Here is a 24,268-nt window from a genome sequence, read left to right on the forward strand (position 1 = left end):
TTACAGGGAGTAAGAGACTGACACATAAACACTGTTTACGACGTGGTGAGTGTCATGACAGACTCACATGTGGCACTGCGAGATCCGTGCTGTGCATTTTCATTCAGGCCATCGATCATGCCATAAATATTTAGACAGTCTTGTGCAACTCATGTTTGTTGGCAACAATTTAAAGTATATTTTGAAACATTTAGAAACATCATTATAATATCATTAAGGGCTCACACTAGCTTCATGACCTAACCATTTCTAACACTATATTTCTTCCTATATTGTTTTCGAATATTGCATGTCATCAGGAGTTTGGAGATCCCCTGGAGGAGGAAAATGGCAACCCACTCCAGTATTCTTCCCTGAAAAATCCCATGGACAGAGGAGCTTGGCAAGCTACAGTCCACAGGGTCACAAAGAGTTGGACACAAATGAGTGGCTAAAAATGTAGCAGCACTCAGGAGTCTGGGGTTAACAGATACACACTAGGATATATTATAAAAGATAAATAAGAAGGACACAGGGAACTGTATTCAGTATCTTATAATATCCTATAGTGGAAAGAATCTGAAAAACAATAGGAGACATAAGAGCGGCAGTTTCGATCCCTGGCTGGGGAAGATCCCTTGGAGGAAGGCACGGCAACCCACTCCAGTCTTCTTGCCTGGAGAGTCCCATGGTCAGAGGAGCCTGGCGGGCTACAGTCCACGGGGTCACTAAGAGTCAGACATGACTGAGCGACTTAGCAAGTAGCACACATCTCTCCATCTACGACTGAACCACTTTGCTGCACACCTGAAACTAACAGATCAGTCGCTCCGTCGCGTCTGACTCTGCGACCCCAGGAATCGCAGCAGGCCAGGCCTCCCTGTCCATCACCAGCTCCCGGAGTTCACTCAGACTCACGTCCACCGAGCCGGTGATGCCATCCAGCCATCTTATCCTTCGCGTCCCCTTCTCCTCCTGCCCCCAGTCCCTCCCAGCATCAGGACACAGCACTGTAAATCGACTACACTGCCATCTAAAAATGAAAGTGTCATCAATTACAGAGCTGGCAGAGGACGAAATCCTCTTCATTTCCTCCCTGGTCTCGAGCCCGTTTCTGTCGTGTCGGTTCATTTGCTTCACGTCTTTTTAGACTCCGCATCTAAGAGACGTCACACAATGTTTCTGCGTCTCTGACTGCACTTACTGTGACAATCCCTAGGTTCACATAATCTGTAAGATGCCCTCAGAAAGCGGTATTTTCAGCAAAAACTGGAAAACTCTTGGAGCCTTATTTTCACCCATCCCTGTCAAGAGTCCCCTGGACGCAGGTAGGAACACTCGAGTGGGTGGTGTGACTGCGAATGGGCTACTGCCTGCAGCGTCCCATCCAACAGCAAAGAGAATGAAGTCAGGGCTTCTCTCGCCACACCCAGGAAGAACTGCGCCTTGCTGCAAACATCTTTTCCCAAGTGGGTTTTGCAAGATTAATAACACAAATGTTGAAAGCAGATCCATAAATCAAGACATCATGCTTTCTGTTTTCAATATAAAACCACTGCATTATTTGAAGCAATAAGTGCATGGCTCAGTACACTCTTTCTTTTCCATATTAAAAATGTTTTTTTTCAAAGGGCATGACATTTCAGTCTGTTCAGGGCAACCACACAACTAAATTATGATCATTGAAAAATTAAGTTTGTAATGGATGGACCTAGGGATGGTCATACTAAGTGAAGTAAACAGAGAAGCAGAAACATTGCATGATGTCTCTTAGATGCGGAATCTAAAGAGACATGATCCAAACGAGCTTACGAAACAGAAATGGACTCACAGAGAAGAAAGCTATGGCTGCCGGGGGAAAGGACAGGGGAAGGGACAGTGAGGGAGTGTGGGATGGACAGGTGCACACTGCTGTGTTTAAAATGTAACCCAACACGGCCCACTGAAGAGCACAGGGAACTCTGCTCAATGCTGTGTGGCAGCCTGATGGGAGGGAAGCCTGGGGGAGAAGGGATGCATGTCTATGTGTGGCTGAGGCCCTTTGCTGCCCACCTGAAACTATCACAACATTGTTAATTGGCTATACTCCTCTACAAAATAAAAAGTTCAATTAAAAAAACTTGGTTTTCAAAATTAAAGCATTTTTAAAGAACGTGGCTGCTGATTTTCATAAGCAGCAGTAGCAGCAAAGGTATTTCAAGGGAGCACAGGGATTCAGAGGCAATGGAGCTAGACTGCCTGGGTGTGACCCACTCACAAGCTAAGCCATTTTAAACAAATTGCTTCACGTGGTGGAGTCTCAGCTTTCCTTATCTGTTAAAATAGTAGAATAATAGTAGCTAGCAGTAGTAGCTATTCATTAGAGTAATAATAGCAGCCATAACGACAAAATGAACCCACTAAAGGAAAATATTTAGAACAGTTCCTGAAATACAGTTATGCAAAATAAACATTATTTTAAAGCAACATGTAGAGAAGCCCTTTTATAGTTGACCTATAAGCTGCAGGAGTATATAACACAGACGCCAAATGGTTAAATCAAAAGGATGAAAGTGATGTGATGCTGAGAGCAGAAATATAACAGCAGTTTGTGTCCACAGTCATTGTATCTGTTTAATATTTTGTTTGAGAAAAATCTTGGCAAATAACAACAATACCAGCAAACATTTGTTGAAAACCTGGCTGTGTGCCAGGCACCATCCCAAGGACTTCACCTGTATCATTCACTCTTCCCATCACCACTGTGAGGTCTGATAATAGTAATGTCTACCCCATTCTATAAATTAGGGCTTGGGATGAAAAGGCCTGAGTAATTTAAGCACATGTTGAAAGCTGAATTCCTGTTGAGAGCTGAACAGCACACCTCATTTTCTTGCAGTTTATTTTGTGAACAGATCATTAGTCTAATGTTTAAAATGCAGATACCCCAGCCTGACTTTACAATGCCATTTGACTTTATAATTACTTTTATTAAATGAGTCCCATTATGACAGCATTAGTCAGTTAATTCTGTAAGTCATTCATCCATTAAGAAATTTTCCATTTCTGAATAGGGCCCTCAGTGTGAAAACATTTTAGTGAATGAAAAGATTTATTTAAAGCCAAGGCCTTTCACTAGTCTTGGGGTATACAAGGCTTTCTTGAAGTTTTTCAAATAAACAGTCACCACCCGATCACCTATGACTGTACAATGTCTCCATACAAACCTTTGGCTAAACTTCTTTTGCCCTCTTGAGTTATTGAGATTCTTATGAGTTCATTTTATTTATTCGAGAGGTTGAATACCTACTAAGTGCTGAATGAGGCCAATACTATCATTTGAAGAATGCTTGTGGGCTGTCTTTTCTTTTTCAAGTCAGATGAAGTCAGAAGCCTTTTTTTGTGTGAGTACAACAAATTTATTCATAATTGTTTTGCATTTGTAATAGTTCAGATTCCTCGGCCTTTATTTAGAGACTTCTTTTCCAAGTCACATTTCTGGGGACTGATTTTTTAAAATCTGGCTTTTATTCCAGAAGTAATTAAACACACACTTACACAATTATGGAGGAAACATTACAGAGGTAATATGTCAAAGATCTCAGATTTGAGTACCTAAAAATTCAAGACAGCGAGGATCAAAATAAACCATACTTTAAGCGTCGAAGAGGCAGCCCCTTTTGACTTTAGCAACTTTTTTCCTTTGTAACTAACAGCATTATGAAAAAAAATCTGCACAAGAAAAAGACCGTCCCACTTTCACTGGTAATAATCTCTTTCAAGGGAATACTTAGACAATCACAAATGCTCATTTTTCATTATTGGACATTTCTGTCTGGGCATAGCACAAAAGGCAAGTCATTTGGGGTCAAATGTTAGCATGAAAACAAGACTGAAATATTTTTTGGCAGTTGAGGCACTGTGATCTGTGAATGGAAATTAAAAGGGACTTCCCACTCAGTACCGTATTTCATCTTCTGATTTTTTTTCCCAGCATATCATTTTTAAGCTTATAATTTGAAGTCAAGCTGTACCTCATCTTATGCAAATATTTAGAGAGCTTTACATTCCCTGAGACACAGGAGAAGGAGTCCTGGGGACCCACGCCGCCTTCTGCTTTCAATTTGGTGTGTAACTTTTACTGACTCCACCTTCAAACTATGATTTATTAAGCACTTACCACTTGTCAGCTACTTAACAGGGTGTTTTTACTTGCTCTCAATCAACTTACTGAATTTAAGGGGAACCACAATGGCTCTACTCAATCAGGAGATGAAATCGTTGGTAGCAATCAGAATGTTAAGGGGCAGAGATGCTGGGGAGGGGGCGCATTCTGATCACATTTATTTCAAGGCTATAATTCAAATAATGGTGAGTTTTTTAACTTGCCAGTGAATAGACAGGGCATATGGTCACTGTCACAGACCAGATTCCTTCCTCTGCCTTAAGTTCTCTCATAATCAGGCTGGCCTAATGGAAGAGAGCTCAGAATGAAGAGCAGTAACCATATGCAACTCAAATACAATCTCACATCTCACTGTCCTCGTGTTTGAAAGGGGATCTCTCCCTAACTTATTCAGGTCTCAGTTTCTGCATCTATAAAATGGGGACGATATATTTTCCTGGGTTACTGGAGGATTAAACGGGAACATCTTAGAAACGCTCACACTGCCTCGTCCGCGTGCGTGTTATCCGCCAGTCGTGTCTGACTCTTTGTGACCCCGTGGACTGCAGCCTTCCTGCCAGCCTCCTCTGTCCATGGAATCCTCCAGGCAAGAAAACTGGAGTGGGTTGCCATCCCCTTCTCTAGGGACCTAATCCATATTAGGCAATACATATTAGTCACTATTATCATTTGAAGGATTAAAAGATACAATTGAGTGAAAACACAACCATTTCCTTACAATTGGAAAACACTTGTTTCTATAGGATCATTGATTTGTCTTCTATTGATTCCTACATAAAAACGTTAACTCAGAAAATAAAATTACTAAAAATTCTATAACATAACTTATATTTATTTTTATTTACACATCAGAGAACTAAACAAATAACTGTATAATTATCTAGGTGTTAGATTTGAAAGGTGGGAAAAAGAAAACATGTTCAATGCCAGAAGCTCAAACATTTTCTTGAATCATCTCTGACTGGAAGCATGATAATTTCATTAGGTATCAGAAAAGTAGAAGAAACCTCTCAGGACAAAGAAGACTGCAAAGGAGAGGCCCAGCTGTCCGTCTCCTCCCGCGTGCTCTGACAGCTAGATTCAGCCCGCTTATTAGTTTAGTCTCACTAGAGAATTTTTGCTGCCGGTAAAGTCTTGCATTGCTGGCCACAAGTTTTTATTTCAAATATGAGTAATATCAATACAGTAGTTACTGTATCCCTAAATCCATTCATCTCTTCTCCACTCAGCTTTGGTTTAAAAAGACTATAGCCTGAGACACAGACTCACAGACTTACAGAACGAATTTACAGTTGCCAGAGGGGGAAGATGGGGTAAGGGATAGTTAGGGAGTTTGGGGTGGTCGTGTGCACACTGCTGTATTTAACATGGACGACCAATAAGGACCCACTGGAAGCACAGGGAGCCCTGCTCAGTGTTACGTGGCAGCCGGGATGGGAGGGGGTTTGAGCGAGAGGGATACGTGCACAGGCGTGGCTGGGTCCCTTTGCTGTCCACCCGAAACTGTCACAACATTGTTAATTGTCTATACTCGAATAAAAAATAAAAACTTTAAAATAATGGAAAGATTATATTCTTTAAAAACTGAAAATTTAGAATCATTCCATCATCTGGCATTTTTTGAATCATTGACAAATTTGCCAGGGAATATCGATCTATAAACTACTAATCTCTCTTAGATGATAATTACTCCTTCTGGAACAACCCAAAACTTGTGCATTGCACATTCCCTTTTGCAGGGTATTAGACTTCACATATATTTCAAGATTATGTTAGCAATCTGTGATTTCTAATTGAGAACTGAAGACTGAAGCTTCTCTCTTGTCTTACACTGAAAGAAGTATTGATAATAACAAAAAAACCAAGCAAGTTTTCAATCACATTCTTGAGATCTAACCTAATATCATCCATTTCAACATAATCAAATTCCTCAATAAGTGGGTAGACCGAAAATCTAGTAATCTGTTGTAGACTTCCAGATTCTACAAAAGCCACAACTTTTTCCTACCAGCCCTACAAAGAACTCTTTAATGACTGACTTCCATAAATTCCCTTTTGTCTACTACTGGGTGGGCGTTAACCACAGAGGGTTTAATTGCTGTTTTAATTGCTCTTCTTTCATGGACAAAAGTAAAGATTTATTACTGGTAGACCCTAAACCTATGGTTGTTTTTGCTTTCCGAACTAAATTCCATAATATTTAATTGGTCATATATTTTGGAGTAAAATTACTATGTAGAGTGTAATTTGAAGTACAATTAATTTGTAACTAATTTTAACACTGTAATTGCAAAGTATGAGCTATAATTAGGAGACAGCATGATATCTATCAGGGGACTGTTGTCAATACCACAGGTGGAACATGATATATGCAAACTATTTTAAGAAAAATTCAGATAGATGGCTTTCTATTTAATTTCTAACAAGTGTTTCTTGAGAAAGTACTCTTCATACAACTTTATCAGATACTGTGATGTAAGGTCAAAGGTGATTGCAAATGAAGACTGTGACATGGTTTCTGTTCAGTAAAGAAACTGCCTGGAGCGCAGGAGACCTGGGTAGATCCCTGGGTCAGGAAGATGCCCTGGAGAAGGGAGTGGCTACCCACTCCAGTAGTCTTCTGGAGAATCCCATGGACAGAGAAGTCTGGCAGGCTACAGTCCATGGGGTCTGAAGCATACTGCAAGTCATTTTCATTTATTTGATATACTAGAAGATTTCATTTGTATTAATATTAAATGATTTCAGCTTTAAAAGACTTTGAGAATCATCAGGTCTTTCTAAAATTCCATACAGCTGGCTAGTTCTGCAGGTCTCTAAAAGCACAATAAGAGTAAATCTTAATTAACTTGATTATTCTGTTACACAGAAGAGAAGTGTAGATGTGAATATTTGGAATTGCTTACAAGAATAAAATTCCCTCCAGGTTAATTGGTTCTAATTATAGAATGACTCAAATTAGAGAATGCTGCTAATTAGCTGTGAATGTGTGGTCTTAAAACAAAAGTTTGTGCTCACTGCTCTTTTTTGTAGGCATTAACTGAAAAGAATGTGATTTCTTTGCCAATTTGAAGTCTCTTGATCTTAAAATCCATGATTAAAAAACTATGATAAAAAATATATCTTAAAATGATGTTATTTAAATATTAATGATAAAATATTACTATCCCTTATTATTAACGATAAAAAGGGTTAACTTGACATTAGCAATAGCAAGGACCTAGTTATAAAATGCCCAAATCTAACCCACGTGAGAGGTTTATGTCAATTTCCCATGTATAATAATAACATGTTTTATATGGATTTGGATCTGGTCATATAAATGAGGTTCATCCACAGTTTTGATTCTCATGAACCAACCATTTATGCCACGGTATTTTATTTGAATTTTAAAAATATCTTACTGTTAAAATTTTCATTTAGAAAACAAACTAGTCTATTTCTGGAGCACTCTCCATATAATACAGCAGAAGCGTATTGCAAGAGCTTCGAATGTTCACGTTTTAATCCATTTAAATGAATTCATCTCATTCATTTGCACTTCATTCATTCATTCGTTATCTATTTACTTATCATTCATCAACTATCATTCACCATCACGCTCTCCATCTATGCCTTTACCAAGCTCTTCCCCTGGAAAATACATAATCATATTTTAGGAGAATTTTTTCCCTTAACACAGATTCATTTGTTTATCCACTCACTGGTGCAGAGTTTCCGTTTGGGCCTCTTGATCGAACCATTCTCCCCAGGACTTCAACACCATCCAGCGTGATATTAGATGATGCGTTTATTGCCTTCTCACCCACTTGCTTGCAGTCAATAACCACTTTGGCCAAAGTCTTGCTGACAACAATATGTAGCTGATAAAAGTAAAAATGTTTTAAAAGGTAAGAAGCAGGAGAAAATACCAAACACATTTACATAATTGCATGACTCATCACCAAAAAATATGCAAGGGAAGAAAAGGAATTCTGTCTCCTTAAGCACTTTGCTTGAGAAGAAAGGTTCTACTCTAAACCACTTCCATGACTATCCCACATTCAGATGCCATCTCTATGGGGTTTTTTGTAAACACTAATGGAATCTCAATGCTTTTCATTTCCTCTGTAATATTTTTGACTACTCTGTGACTGTCTCACCAAGAAAAAAATCATCTCTAGAGGAAGCTGATATATACATGACAATAATTCCAAAGAAATGCTAATGGGACTATTTGGAAGCATACACTAATAAATCACGTGCATCTCACGTGTTTCTGAGATCCTTATTTAAGACACTGTGGTTTACAGTCCTAGTAACAAGAAAAAAATATTTTTATGCAACGTTTCTTATGCAAAAATGAGAGAATTTTGTTATGCAATTGTTCTTATATAGTGATGGTATTCAAAACCCCAGAAGGTAGCAAAGTTGTATAGAATAGACAGATCTGACCACATCCTATTAGGAAACAGAAGCCAAGATGAAGACTGCTGTGTGACACCCCTTCCCTGCCTCCGACAGGACAAGATGGGTATGGCCAAGATGCAAGGTTTTTGCAACACCACTGAGTAAATGCTCTGCTCTCGGGCACTCTTGGTGTTGCATTTTTTAACAGCCCAGATATCAGTGGGATTATTCACTGCAAAGGAAACAGTAAATTTTGGAAGGAAGGCTGTCTACTGCAGTGATCACCAAAACAAAATGTTTCACAGATGTGAAACACGAAGGAGCAGAGCTCTATCACATGTGCCAGGTTAGAATAAGAGCAACTAATGTCAGGCATGGAGAAGGCAATGGCACCCCACTCCAGTACTCTTGCCTGGAAAATCCCATGGATGGAGGAGCCTGGAAGGCTGCAGTCCATGGGGTCGCTGAGGGTCGGACACAACTGAGCGACTTCACTTTCACTTTTCGCTTTCATGCATTGGAGAAGGAAATGGCAACCCACTCCAGTGTTCTTGCCTGGAGAATCCCAGGGACGAGGGAGCCTGGTGGGCTGCCGTCTATGGGGTCGCACAGAGTTGGACACGACTGAAGTGACTTAGGAGGAGGAGGAATGTCAGGCTTACAAAATTCTTCTTCAGGGCAACTTACCATACAGTGGCAGTGACGGGCTGTCTCAGTGCAATCTGTCTACATATTTTAACATGATTTGGCTGCTGGTACTTTAACACTATTGGTGGCCAGGTAGACCAGCAATCCTTTCCACATAACACATACTGTAGGGAATTTACAACTATCTACTTAGTAATACATTACCCTCTGCTACATGGTTCCTCAAAGTATGAACCTGGACCACTTATATGATAGGAGACCAAAATTTGCCGGTCCAAAATGTCTCTTTAGAAAGCAGATTATTTCAAGCTGAAAATAACCAAGGTCCAAAAGACTCAGAAAGAAACTTTGAGCTTCATGTTAACTGCCTAAAAGAATTTAGACGGAAGGTCTGCTCCCAGAACAGAGCTATTACAGCAATATCTGCAAAGAATATGGCTAGGTGTGTGTGTGGAGGGGAATCTGTGTCCCATTGACTCATTTAGTTACTAAACATTTGCTTTCCATCTCCATGTGAATTGTCTTCCTTCCTTTTGAAGTCCAAACCCAAACCACTGCTTGCATAATCCTCTTTTGTCTTTAGCTGAAGATGGTACCTAAGTAAGGTTTTGGCTATTTTGGTGAGTTACTCAGTTTTCCTGGGTCTCCCCCAAGTATATATGTTATTAAACTTTTGAGTTTCTCCCATTAATTTGATTCTTAGACCAGCCAGAAGAACCTAGAAGAACAGTGGAAAATGTCTTTCTCCTGACACTATCAAGTCTCCTGGGGTGCTGGATAAAAACATATGTTTTAGGATCCCATCCCAGAACTACCATATCAGAATATCTGGGCAGTTCACAAGCCCCACAGGTAATTCTTACTATAGGAGATCCAAAGCACGATGTTTTTGATTTTGTTTTTGTTTTTTTTTTTGCACTTCTCTGTTGCTTGGCCTGCAGTAAATAGAATAAAGAATATATATATATACACATACAAGGCATTACTCACCTTGTGAAAGCTTCCATAGAAAATTTTCCTAATTTCAGGTCCTTCAAAAGTAACAGTCTGAAAATCCCCACTGTAGTCATAGTTGAAATATGTTAGGGTTTTCCCACCATCTAATCAAACAAAATAAAAGATTAAAAATATTCTAGAAAGTATTAAAATGGGTAATTTTTTAAAAAGTCAACTCAAAACAATATAACCATTGCTTTGAAGCTGTGTTTTAAAGTGGTGAGTGGGTAACGAAACGGCCTTGGAAGGCCCTAGGCTTTCAATTGGCCAAACTAACCGAGTGAACCATGCAGTGACGGTGAGGCGGGGCCCGACATTCGTGCTTCCTCCGTACCTCCCTGCCTGTATGCATTGCCATCACCATTTTGGGAAAGCACGGTCTGAAGTTGGAAGTGGAGGCAGACCAAAAGGAAGAAAGAAGCTAATCAAATTGTTACCAGAGATGTTCCTGATCTTTGCTCAAAACTCATCAACCCTCTAGCCCCACCTTTAGCAGGAATATCCTTGCTCAAAACCTGCCAACTCCCCACCTTGAGCAGGAGTGAACATAAATCTTTAAGTGAAAGGGCCCAGAGATAAGGAAGGAAGCTATAGAAAAAGAAAAAAGCAGCAGCTGGGACCAAAATGGCGATAAATCTGACCTCCAACAGACTGTGAGTCTCATTACAGTTTGATTTTACTTTGAAAAAAGAAAGTGAAGTTGCTCAGTAGTGTTCGACTCTTTGCGACCCCATGGACTGTAGCCTACCAGGCTCCTTTGTCGATGGGATTCTCCAGGCAAGAATAGTGGAGTGGGCTGCCATTTCCTTCTCCAAGAAAATGCATATTGTACTATATTAGCATAGTAAATGACACACTTACTAACTGGCAGCCATTAAGGACCATGCCCTTGGCAAAAGCCCTGCCCCTTTTGCCAAGGGTGGAGGGGGGCTGGAGGAGGGCACGGCAACTCACTCCAGTACTCTTGCCTGGAGAGTCCCATGGACAGAGGAGCCTGATGGGCTACAGTCCATGGGGTCGCAGAGTCGGACACGACTGAGCGACTAAGCACAGCACTTCCCTGTGGACTCAGGCAGATGCCTCTCCTCTTGTCTTTGTCTTTACTTTCTAAATCTCTCTGCCCAGGGGGGTGAGAAACTGATCTGTGAACTTGGTCCCTGCTTCTCCATTCTTGGTCACTGAATAAAGCTCAGGTTTCCCATTTGCCTACTTAAGCCTGAATGGAAAAGGAACCCTCCCGGATCTGGGGCAGAGAGTCTGGAATGGGCTAGGGTCCGAGCAGGGTTCACAGGACCTAATTCAGTAATAAAATGTTAAGAAATAAAAACCAGACTCTGCCTTATTTAACCACTGAAGCAACCAGTTCTCTCAGGACATGTAACTTACACCTCTCTGAAATAGTCATAATCCAATGTGTCTTTTATTGTGAACATTATGAACAAACAAATAAACAAAGACCTTCTACTCTTGAGTACTTCATGTTACAAGGAACATTTTATTACAAAAAAAAAAAGAATATTTTTCTCACTAATTCAGCCCCAGGTTACAATTTAATTTTTCATTTGGTTTTCAAAAGGAGCAAGTATTGATCGTCTCAAAAGACTTCTTTGTTTTCAAGTCCTGGCTGTGTATAGTTAGCAGCTCACACCTTTTTAATCTACAGCTTTGCCTTAGTTTCAGTATCAAAGCAAAATGCTTTCAATGTTTAGCTGCTGATTTATTTCCATGTACTAAAAGGTCTTTTAACAAACACTACTTGGAAATAAGCTTAAAATACTTTCCTTATCCAAATGTTTGAGTCAGTACCTAATAACAGTCACCAAATTTTGGATCCCAGCTTGACTGGAAATTTTACACTAAAAATATATGTAGAAAACTCAGGGACGTTAACCCAAAACTTGAGAATTCTCTTAAGTGATCCTCATTTGTGACTTCCAAGAACAAATGTTAAGAAGTTTCCTTCCTTGTTTCCTCCTCAACTTTCCAACCTCCCAACAACGGCATTTCTCATTCTTCATAACTGTTCTCTCTCCTTTCTAGACTCCTCTTACGATGCTCTGACCCAGTATTGGGACTTAAACTTCACACACCCATCAATACCATTTTCAAATGTATATTTCCATCCCAGGATTCTTCCCCAAACATACTGCTTGCCAACCTGGCCTTTTTCCTCTGATAGGAGAGAGGTACTGTGACATTGTGACTTAAAAGAAAGAGACGTTTCCCATTCAGATGACCAAAACATATTTCCCATGTATACTAGGTCTTTGTCTATGGTCCGCTCACAGTTCCTGAAACCCTCGGAATTTCCTGTGGAGAGAGCAATACGTGCGCCTTTGTTATGTTAATAAGGCAGCTTTCGGAAAGCCCTCGGGTCACCTAAGGATGCGGGCTGGTTGCCTGGAAAAGCAATCCTGTGCTGAGAGGGTTAGAACCCAGGCTCCCAACTCAACTTCTACGGAGGGGAGAGGCATTGGAGACTGAGTTCAATTGCCAATGGCCAGTGACTTAACTAATCTTTCCTGTGTAATGAAGCCTCCACAAAAACCCAGAAGGATGGGGTCCAGAGAGACTCTGGGCTGGTGACCACACGGAGCTGCTGGGGGGTGGTGCAGGGTGGACCTGGAAGCCCCCTCCCCTCCCCAGGCCTTGCTCCAGCCCATTGTTTCTGAGTTAGAGCGTTTTATAATGCGCTGGTAACCATTGGTAACCTAGCGCTGCAGGTGAAATGGAGAAGGAAACGGCAACCCACTCCAGTACCCTTGCCTGGAAGATTCCATGGATGGAGGAACCTCGGGTCACAGAGAGTCGGACACGACTGAGCAACTTCGCTTTCACTTTCTTTTCCCTTTTTTGGTAACCCAGTGCTGTAGGTAAAATGTTTCTCTGAGTTCTGTGAGCCACTCTAGCAAATTATTAAAACCCGAGGAGGAATCTGTGGCACCCTCTGATTTATAGACTGTGGGTCACAAGCACAGGAGACAATCTGGACGAGCAAGTGGCCTCCTGGGCTGGAGGTGGCTGCTGGCACCTCCAACCTGCACTAACAGACTGATCCTGCCGCTGCTGGCGGAACTGGGGCAAGAAGGCCGTCGTGTAGGAGCCATCCTCAGCCTGGGGGTCCAAGAACACCTGCGGGTACACAGTGTCCGACCGAAGCCGAATTCTCAGATACCGGCTGCTGCCCGAGAACGGCCTGGGGTAGTGTGAGAAGCGCCCCGACACTCCCCAGACCCAGCTCGTATGTTGGAATTGGGTCCAGGAACCCAGAAGAAGCATGCAACATTTACCATTTCCTCACAGAAGTGACCTCTGACCCCAGCCCTCCCACTGACCCTCCTGGCACCAACCCTGGCCTCCCTACAATCTCCCCATCGCAGGACGGATCTCTTTTCGCCTCGCTCCCTACTGAATTCCAGAACCTGGCGTCAGCACACAGTAGGGCCTCAGGGAATATTTGTTGAAAGCCTGAGTAGAGGAATGAATGACTCACTGTCAACACAGTCCATTACTAGTATGGACCGATGGCTTAAACAAGTGAGTTACTTGTACACACTAACACACACAAGACAGGCAAGACGACACCACGCACACAGCCCATGCCTGTGTGTGTGAATGTCTGTAAGTAAATGTACTCACTGTCTAAAATGACTCCAACCAGCGGGTCAGAATTTTTATTTAAAATCTCCCAAAGAGCAAAGGGCTCCTCTGGAGTATCAGGAAGAATCCGGAATAGAATACTGATTGTATAGTCAGAGGGCAATCCTTCTGGATGTAAGTATCTGAAAAATGGAAAGAAAAGAGCATATTTTATTGTATCCCTCTTTAAGAAGCCATTTATCTGATTATAAAGGCAAATACACTTTCACTATTTGAAATGAAAAAATATCTTTTTCTTTATCAACACGTGAAGAAACAGAGAAGAAAATAAACATCACCATTAACCCCATTTGGAAGTGATCCTTCTTTTGGGGTCATGCATTTCCCTCCAGTCTTTAAAGAATGTCTGTAAGTATTTGTCCAATTTATATAATTTTGCCCCTTTCTTTTCTTAGCATCGTTTACTATATAGTTCATATTTCCTTAAATATTTTAAAGCGCATGATATTTAATATTTGTACAACCTTTGCTGGTTTGGCTATTCCATAATTTATCTGACCAGTCACTTCTTATTAAACAATTAAGTAGTTTCGAGTTTTAGTACTATAAATCATGTTTATCTACAGTCTTTTGCGGGGGTGATTGGGGGGCTTTCCTGGTGTCCACCTGCAATGCAGGAGACTTGGGCTCCATTCCTGGGTGGGGAAGATCCCCTGCAGGAGGGCATGGCAGCCCCCTCCAGTATCCTTGCCTGGAGAACCCATGGACAGAGGGGCCCCGCCTGCAACACCGCCGCAACTTTCTAACAATCAGGTGGGTCGCTTACATACTTTAAAGATCTCCCCTCAAGCAGCAATGTAGCCTTTTAGCTATATATGAGACCCATAATATGTATTAATTAAATTAACAAATATGTGATGAGTTAGGTGGGAATTTAGTGTGAATTTAAAAGTGAAAGTTTAGGGAGGTCAAGAGGGAGGGAACATATGTACACCAATGGCTGATTCATGTTGATGTTTGACAGAAAACAACAAAATTCTGTGAAGGATTATCCTTCAATTAAAAAAATTTGAAAAGTGAAAATTTGATTTGCATACATTAAATATGTATGTATGTATGTACTCATTCATTCAACATTTGTTGAGTGCTTACAAATTACCAGACATGGTAATACACATTAAAGATACATCAGTGAATTGAACTTGCAAGGAACCCTTGTATAAGCACTTAAGCCTGAGCAGGGTGAATTACACAGTATATTAGAAGGTAATAAGTGCCACCAAAAACAACAGGAGTAGCACAATGGGGATTAGAAATGCGAAAGTGCATTATTTTGGAATTTTAATTAAAGTTTTCAGCATTGGGTTTACTTAGAAGATTCATTGAGAGGATTACTATTTGAGCAAAGGTTCATTGAGAAGGTTGGAGAAGGAAACAAGATCCACTCCAGTATTTTTGCCTGGAGGATTCCATGGACAGAGGAGCCCGGTGGGCTACAGTCCACAGGGCTGCAAAGAGTTGGACACAGTGATTAAACAACAACATTTCATTGAGAAGGTTACATTTGAAGAAAAACTCATAGGAGATGAAGACATCCAGCCAGTGCAAAGATACTTTTTGAGCATAGACTAAGAGACAAGAGGTGAAGTCAAAGAGGTAACAGCTATCCAGATAATGTAGGGCCCTTTGGCCACTCAAGAGCTCTGACTTTTACTCCAAGGGGAATGGGAATCGCTGGCAGATTTTGGAGTGACACGATCTGATGTGAACATTTATAAACCATCACCCTGACTGCTGTTAGAGAAGAGACCCTAGGAAGGTGGGGTAGCAGGAGGAAGACAGGAGGCTGCAGCGTTGATGGTGGAAAGAGGCAGGTGGTGGTGGCTCGTATCAGGGCGGCGACAGCGAGGGTGGTGAGAAGCCACACGAGAGGACTCCGTGGCAGACGGATGTGAGGCCTAAGAGAATGGGAGGAGTCTGGCTTCCTTGCCTAAGAAACTTGTCAGATGTAGTCGTCATTGAGACATAAAAGGTTGTAGGTGAGGCTGGCTCTAAAGAGAGGAGCAGGGATGTTGTCTAGTAAGCAACTGCAAGCGTGCTAACTCGCTTCAGTCGTGTCGGACTTTACCACCCTATGGACTGTAGCCCGCCAGGCTCCTCTGTCCATGGGACTCTCCAGGCAAGGATACTGGAGTGGGCTGCCATGCCCTCCTCCAGGGGTCTCCCCAACCCAGGGACTGAACCCACGTCTCTTCCGTCTCCTGCACTGGCAGGCAGGTTCTTTACCACTAGCGCCACCTGGGAAGCAATTGAATACGTAGGTCTAGATTTGGGGAAGTAGGGACTTCCCTGGTGGTCTGGCGGTTAAGATCCCAAGCTTCCACTGCAGCGGGTGTGGGTTCAATACCTGGTCAGGGAACTAAGATCCCACATGCTGCACAGTGTTGCCAAAAAAAATTAGGGGCAATATATAAATACAAATTCAGGAGTCCTTGGCATATAGTCGGCATTCAACACCGTGATACTGAAAAGATCGCCAGGAATAGGAATAGACAGAAAAAACAAGGAGGTCGCACACAAGTGCTGGTCCGCCAGCACCAAGAGGTAGAGGGAAGAGGAGCCAGCGCCGCAGACGCACAGTCTGCAAGGCAAACAGAGACTCAAGGAGGGCAGGAAGTCAGGAGGAGGCTGTGCTCAGCTCTGCCGAAGGCTGGAGACAGATGGAGAGAGATGGGGGCTGGGAACCAATGACTGGAGTTAGCCAGGTGGAGGACAAGGACACTGCTGACGGCATGACCAGTCCAGGGGAGCAGCGGACGACTGTAGAAACGGCAGCTCTCATTTTTGGCCAGGCCTCCAGGAATGACTTTCAAATATCTATTTACTATTCACCCCTAGACAATGTGAAAAAAGAGAATCTGCGGAAAGGTAATGTCAGATGTTGGATTTATCTAAAACCACACACAGTACTGCCATAGGCTCAGATCCAACAAAGAATATTCTGGAAGATGCCAGAAAAGCAACTGGTCTATACACTGGACAGATGAATTTACTTCTTGAATATCATCTCCCCCCACTTTTACATGCACATATGCACACTGTATCAAAATATCAAAGTATGTACATGAAAAATGTTTCATATTAAAATACTGGAGGCATTTTGAGACAAAAACAAATATTGATTTGGAATGTAAAGAAGCAGATGACGTCTTGAGAGATGACCCCTTAAACCAGGAATTCCTACTTTTGACGTGAGAGTTGGACTATAAAGAAAGCTGAGCGCTGAAGAATTGATGCTTTTGAACTGTGGTATTGGAGAAGACTCTTGAGAGTCCCTTGGACTGCAAGGAGATCCAATCAGTCAATCCTAAAGGAAATCAACCCTGAATATTCATTGGAAGGACTGTTGCTTAAGCTCCAATACTTGGGCCACCTGATGCGAAGAGCTGACTCATTGGAAAAGACCCTGATGCTGGGAAAGATTGAAGGCAGGAGGAGAAGGGGACGACAGAGGTTGAGATGGTTGGATGGCATCACCAACTCAATGGACATGAGTTTGAGCAAGCTCTGGGAGTTGGTGATGGACAGGGAGGCCTGTCATGCTGCAGTCCAAGGGGTCGCAAAGAGTCAGACACGACTGAGCGACTGACCTGAATTGAAACTCAAGTACGTCTGGAGTTTGCAGAACTGCTGAAAATGGTCCTAGGAACCCCTCCACACGTCACAGACTGTGCAGTGACTAGATAATATGATTTTTACATCAACTATATGGAGTTGCTTTTGTGACTTCTCAAGGATAAAAACCCCCTGAATTCATGCCTCTAGTAAGTAAAGTGGTTCAGGGTGTGGGTTCCAGGGCCTGATTGCCAGGTACAAATCCTGGCATGATCCTCAACAAACTGCACGATCTCACTCAGGTCATTTAGCTCCTCTGTGCTTTACTTTCACTATTTGTAAAATCGAGATAACGAATGACTCTACCTCATACAGTTCTTGGGGGGTGTGAGTGAGCCACTATATATAAGCATTTAGAACGATGCCTGGTACATAGCCCCAGAGAAGGCAGGGCAACCCACTGCAGTGTTCTTGCCTGGAGAATCCCAAGGACAGAGGAGCCTGGCGGGCCTCAGTCCGTGGGGTCAAAAGAGTCAGACACGACTGTGTGACTACCACTCTCACTGGTACACGGCAGTGATGTGCAAGCATTAACTATCTTTATATTTTTCTCAGATCAACAGATAGGAAAGTTCAACCAGCCTTATACGTGAGTCTGATGTTTTTAAAGAAATCTAAATATCATCTGCTCTATGCACCGTGGGAAATTCTGCTGGGAATTATCACTGAAATTATGATTTTAACAAGTTGATTTCATTTACGCACTGAGATATAATAAACAATAATTGGCTTTAGTATCTTGCAGTGGAAACATACTTGGTTGGCTGGGAAACCAGGGCATCTTTATGAAGTTGATAACAAGGATACACATTGAAGGTTCCAGGCTCCATGGAGACCCCTTCCACCGAAGAAAACTCCTTTTCAACCAAACCAAACATTTCCATCATCTTAAATCCTTAAAAAGAGAGAGAGAGAATAAATAGGCACATTAGGATTTTAAATTTCAAAATTAGTCTATTAAGGATTTAAAAAATCTGGACCCCAAAAAGGAGTTAATTAATATACTTTGTATTGGAAAATTCCTGATTCTGCATACCTGCAAGGTCAATGCCATCCTTATGCACCAGTGGGCAGGCTGGAAGACAAAACAAAGAAGATAAAACCCTAATTTAGATATTTTCCAAACATATTCTTCCGTTGTCCTGAAAACAGGAAGCTAACATAATCTTTATGGAAGTCAAGTGTAGAAGGAATCCAAACCAGATGTGGCTATGGCTTTTTGTGGATTCCTAAGGAAATGGCAACCCACTCCAGTGTTCTTGCCTGGAGAATCCCAGGGACGGGGGAGCCTGGTGGGCTGCCGTCTACGGGGTTGCACAGAGTCGGACACAACTGAAGCGACTTAGCAGCAGCAGCAGTAAAGACTGAAACACTCTCACTTCTGTTAAAACCAAAGTCCCAGCTTCCTTCTCATCTCCTGGGTCTGTTAAGATGGATGGTGGTCACTTGAGAGCATGTACTGGGAAGAGTTTCTCTCCAAGTGTGTTACCCTGATGAGCAGACCGAACACATTTTTTAAAACTGTCTGCCACAGACGTTTAAGAGAGTTTCTTTCAAATGCAGATTCTCATCTTTTCCGAGAAAGTCTTTATCAACCTAAACTCTGGACCTGGGAGAGTGGAGGTTCACTTCCACACACTCTAAACCACAGAACTATGTCTACAAAACAAACAGCTCTCCAAGTCGTTTTTTCCCTTCAGATCAGGATGGGACTCATCGTTTAACCAGGATAAATATCTCAGCCTTCAAGCAACGTAAGGGCAAATTCCAAAGAACTAACTTGCTGATGCGGTTTCGCAGACAAAAGTAATCAACTCATCTTCAATTTTCTTAAAGGCGTCGAAGTCATCCACAAAGAAGACGTGCCGGGCACTGGGCTTGCTGCCGATGCTAACCAGCTCCGAGTAATCCGCATCAGCCACGCCGACCGCAAAAATGCTGTAGCCTGTGGGGAAAGGGAAACAGATTTCTGATGAGTTTAAACTGCACCAAAAACAAATAATGCAATGCAAGACATATCTGCATGTTTAAAATATGTTTATTTAGGAGGCCCAGTGGGGGTGGATAATTCACCCTTCACAGTTCATCAGAAATGTGCATGCACATAATTCACCATACAGTAATTAACCCATCATTCCTCAGAGAGAGTTTCCATTTTAGAGAGGCTTAGGAGAGCTAGTGCTCGAGACAAAATAGTTACTATTTGAGTAACATCGCTATGTTTGCATATTATTAATAATGAGTTTTGTATTTACGGGATAAAGTGCAGTTGAAACAGAAACTGTATCTCAATTATTTTTTTTTCAGAAGTAGAAACTGAGACATTAACAGGCTTAGAAGCCCGAGGTGGGTCACAGTCCAATGTTCGACAAATTCGTATTAGGCTAGTCTGTGCCGTGTCGGTCTTACAGGGTGTAATCTTCATTTTGTGTTCTCCATTTGACAGACGAGAAAGCTGAGGCTGAACGGTTTCTGTGACCGGGTTCCCTCCCCTGGTTCTTTTCATAGTATGGCACTTAGTTTTCCTTCTTTTCTCGGCCATGCTCTGCGGCCGGAATGGAACCTGTGTTCCCTGCGTTGGAAGCATAGAGCCTTAACCCCTAGACTGCCAGTAAAGCCCTGTACTGCACTTAATTGATGGAGTTTCTCCTAATAGAGCATCCTGTATGTAACAAGCATTAGAGAAAACACAGCGAGATAAGAGATTTGCAACCTGGAAAGTACTTTTAAAATCACATTGTGCAGACTTAGAAACACGTAGCCACGCTGATGCAGCCTATAAACGCACATTCAGAACACCGCAAGGCCAACAGTGTCATCGTGCCGCTGCTGCTGCTGCTGAGTCCTGGGTTGTGTCAACCCTTTTGCGACCCCATGGGCTGCAGCCCGCCAGGCTCCTCAGTCCAGGAGGTTTCCCAGGCAAGGAATACTGACGTGGTTTGCACTTCCTTCTCCAGGGGAACTTCCCAACCCAGATCTTTGGATGGGCACGCGGATTCTCTACCACTCGGCCACCGAGGAAACCTTGGTAGCTACTATTACTTATCTGTGTAGAGCTTACCGTCTGACTGCATCTCTCTGGAGATTTTGTTCACGTCATCTTGCGACCTTCCGTCAGTTATAACCACGATGACCCTGGGGATGCCTCTTCTGGTCCCCGACTCTGCAGTAAACAAGCTATCTCGGACATGCTTGATCGCTTTTCCTGAAACAAAGGAAGGCAACAGTTCAGTTTGATTCCTTCCACTTTTGTGTTGCTGGAGATGGAAGAGAAGCAACGAAGTTCTTTCATCAATGAAAAGTCTTTTTTTAAAAAAAATCTATATTAGTATGCTTCAAAAAATCATTTATATAATTAGTAACAATTACTTTGGGTTTTAGCTGGGCTTTTGGGGGTCTTACCTGTTTTTGTATTTCCCCCTTTGTATGAGATATGCTTAATTGCATCAAGAAGAGTCTCTTTGGTTTTGTAAGAGTTTAGTTTAAATTCTGTCCTGGGGTCATCAGTGAACTGAACCATGGCAACCTGAAGAGAGAAGGTGTGTTTACTTTTATGCATATCCAGCCTTCCCCTGGGCCAGGCAGCATACACTATAACAGGATTATAATTATAGTTTTCACTTCTTCTTTAACCCAGTCCACAATTTCTTGGTTTAAAATTTCACACAAGCTACATACCAAATCTGACGATACCTTAACGAGCATTTTTTTCTCTAAGTGCTTTCAGGAAGTAGGTTAAAAATCTTTCCCGAAGCATGAAGGCCTTCTGCCGTCTCATCTGACAGGTGGAGAAACGGCAGGCAAGGGCTTCTCCCTTGACAAAGCTCAGAGAATCGAAGCTGGATTCTTTACGAGGATTTCTTTATGAAACAAGCTTATGAAATAATTGCTACTATTCTACCATTTTACAGATTGAGAAACTGAGGAAAAGTCAAGTAACTCATCCAAGATTACTAGAGTGGCCACTGGCAGAACCAACAGTTGAAGTCAGGTAATTCGACTTTAAAATCTGTTCTTAATCACTATGATATGAACGCTTCCCAGGTGGCGCTAGTGATAAGGAACCTCCCTGTGGATGCAGGAGAGGTAAGAGACGCGGGTTCCATCCCTGGGCTGGGAAGATCCCCTGGAGGAGGGCATGGCAACCCACCCCAGTGTTCTTGGGCTTCCCTGATGGCTCAGACGATAAAGAATCTGCCTGCAGTATGGGAGACCCGGGTTCGACCCTGGGTCGGGAAAAGGGATCAGATGCTCACACCTCAGTTCGGAAGCCACGTCCTCAAAGAAGCCTTTGTCAATCTCTCCATTTAAAATCAGCCAGTAAATGTAAACCTCAGTTCACAAGCGCGGGTCCCGACCTTGTGAATGTGTGTGTTTGCTGATTTGTGTCTGGCTCTCACCCTCCTCCACTTCCCGCCGTTAAGGATGTGAGCTCCATGAAATCAGGGACGGTCTGTCGTACCCGTGATGACAGTGTTAACCAAACAAGCCCTCAACAAATGTTCGTCAAATGAATAAATTGGTCTTCTCTGTCCTGCTTGTTCTGCAGTCATTTGTGGCCATGACCTCTGTCCTTCAAGATTTTAAAGTCCTCGAGGGCAAGGAGAAGGAGAATACTGGATGTTCCTGAACAGAGACTCGTATCTACTCTCTCCCAGTATACAGGAGACACACACGCTGACACGGCCATTCTGACAGGTCTCGGTTTGCTGAGCTCTCTCGCTTTTAAGGATGAGCACCGTGCACAGCTCTGTCGGGCACCAGTGAGCTGATTTTAAACTCAGACCTGCCCAGTCGCTCATTCAGACTTGGATCAAATCGGTATAGTTCTTTACCCGTATTCCCCAACAAGTAGCCATAATAACAGCCTGGAGTAATTATTTAATGCATCGAATGAATTAACGACTGATTTGTCAGCCTTACTTGGGTTCCATCTGCACCGATCTTGTCCAGAGCTCCGACAGTGCTGTACAGGAAGTTAATGATCTTATTGAAATTTTCATCACCAATACTCCAGGATCCATCCACCATAAACACCAGGTCAGCTTTGGCAGCTCTACACACTGGAGACCAAGAATGAACAGTGAATCAGAGAAAAGGGGAAAACAGTCGTCATCAAACCAACAAAGCAGACAATGGCTTCCCTCTGGTAACTAGAGTGCCTTCCAGAAAGAAAGGTATACAGCCTATTCCAAACTCTTGCTCACTAGGTTTTCTGACCATCATTGTTCTCCTATACTCAAGTATCCTGCTCATGACTAAGAAAGCGTCTATCAAACACGCAGAATTAAAGAGAAAAAGAAAAACATCAATTTCAGCCTCAAAGAATAGAAACGAGAGGATGGAAAAATGTGGAACTACACTGATTCAGTGACAGAGGCATCAGCAAACACCCTCGTGCCTGCTGATTCAAGGGTAACCCAAGCTCTCAGTCTGCACCCTGCCCTCTGCTTATCAAGTTAATAGCCTGAGAAGGATATAGCTTCCAAGAGGAAGGCATGCCTCACAATGAAAGCAGATTAATCTAAAACTTGATATGCATTTGGACTGTGGCCATAAGCAAACTTCAATTTCAGCCTTGCTTAAAAATTCTGTGCCCTTTGGACACCCCCTGATGTCAAGAAATGTATACTACTGCTAGCTTGGGAAAACTTTCGTCAATAGTAATACTGACATCAATCCTAACAAGCAAGCGAAAAACAGATTAGCAAAAACCTATTCCACTGAAAGCATTTTATAAGTCTTGTATTGCATCCTGTTTCAGATTATCTATGCTTATTTTTCCCTTGATTAATAGAGATCATGGTGGTTGACTCTGTTTTACGATGAAACAAACAATTTAATCTTTAATAATCTGAATCTTTTAATCTTGGGCCATTGGCACACAAATGTTCTGCAAGATAATGAAACTTTTGCTTTTCTTCAGAAAAAAATGGCTTGATTTTTATTTTATTAACTACAACTACAGTCCCTTAAAAGTAAATGGTAAAATAAACCATCTCCAAGTGAGTTAATACTCCAGGGACAGTAAGGATTTGGTGAGGCTGTTCTCCTGAGCTCCACGATTTACAAAATTTTACATATTTATGGTTTGAATTTAAAGCTGAAAGGGATCACAAGATCTGCTCATTATAAGCGTATAAAAGAAAACCTGGTGATGTTTGCTAGGAAAGATGAAACCCAGATTAGGTTTTACCTTCCAAATGAGAGCAAAATCTATTTGAAAATATACTCAAATTGAAAACTGTGCTTAATAAAACAAAAGAAAAAGAAAATGCATCAAAATGCATGAAGGAACTATCTCTGGGATATGAAATTGTGCTTTTAATTTTCTTCTTTGTACTCTTTTCTATTTCTTAAAATGGATGTTTTATAAATAGTATCACCTGAATAATAAACATGTATAGGCTTTTTAATTAAATACACTCAGGGCAAATAGAAGCTAAAATGAATAACGTGTTCAAGTTGCAAAAGTCCCACTGTCTAAAACCATCATGATGAAAACTACTAATCCAAGATCAGTGTTGCTACATTAGCAATCCTCACTCTCATGACCAAATCATGTGTTTCCCATGAGCATTCACGAATACTGACCAAGGGATACTCATATTCTGCTATAAATAAAAATATTCTGACCTCAGGGAATCCTGTAATGTCTGTATCAGAACTGTCTAATAAACTTATCAGTTAGCTCCAATAGTGAAAATCAACATAGACAGTTAAACTCGAAAAAGCTAGATATGAAGATGGAAGAAGGAAGAGTCTGGCATCCCAAGTAGTCAGTCAGTCAGTTCAGTCACTCAGTCTTTGCGAACC

General features: G+C 42.0%; 1 protein-coding gene across 4 annotated transcripts in view; it reads right to left on the reverse strand.

Annotated features, from left to right (window-relative positions):
* The window catches only part of COL14A1 (collagen, type XIV, alpha 1), a 270,892-nt gene that overhangs the window by 76,870 nt on the left and 169,754 nt on the right, over nt 1–24,268 (reverse strand). For all 4 annotated transcript variants that reach the window (XR_825786.1, XR_825785.1, XM_010846187.1 and 1 more), the window contains exons 26-34: nt 22,376–22,515; nt 20,855–20,978; nt 20,514–20,657; nt 19,233–19,397; nt 18,489–18,527; nt 18,209–18,347; nt 13,817–13,959; nt 10,172–10,281; nt 7,849–8,007 (exon numbers count right to left, since the gene is read on the reverse strand). Coding sequence is in view for 2 of the 4 variants with exons in the window: in XM_010846187.1 (XP_010844489.1) it covers nt 7,849–8,007; nt 10,172–10,281; nt 13,817–13,959; nt 18,209–18,347; nt 18,489–18,527; nt 19,233–19,397; nt 20,514–20,657; nt 20,855–20,978; nt 22,376–22,515 (1,163 nt within the window). In the remaining 2 variants the exon portion in view is untranslated. The remainder of the gene's footprint in view (nt 1–7,848; nt 8,008–10,171; nt 10,282–13,816; nt 13,960–18,208; nt 18,348–18,488; nt 18,528–19,232; nt 19,398–20,513; nt 20,658–20,854; nt 20,979–22,375; nt 22,516–24,268) is intronic.

The sequence above is a fragment of the Bison bison genome, unplaced genomic scaffold, assembly GCF_000754665.1.
Source record: "Bison bison bison isolate TAMUID 2011002044 unplaced genomic scaffold, Bison_UMD1.0 scf7180017864233, whole genome shotgun sequence".
In the NCBI taxonomy this organism is placed as follows: domain Eukaryota; kingdom Metazoa; phylum Chordata; class Mammalia; order Artiodactyla; family Bovidae; genus Bison; species Bison bison.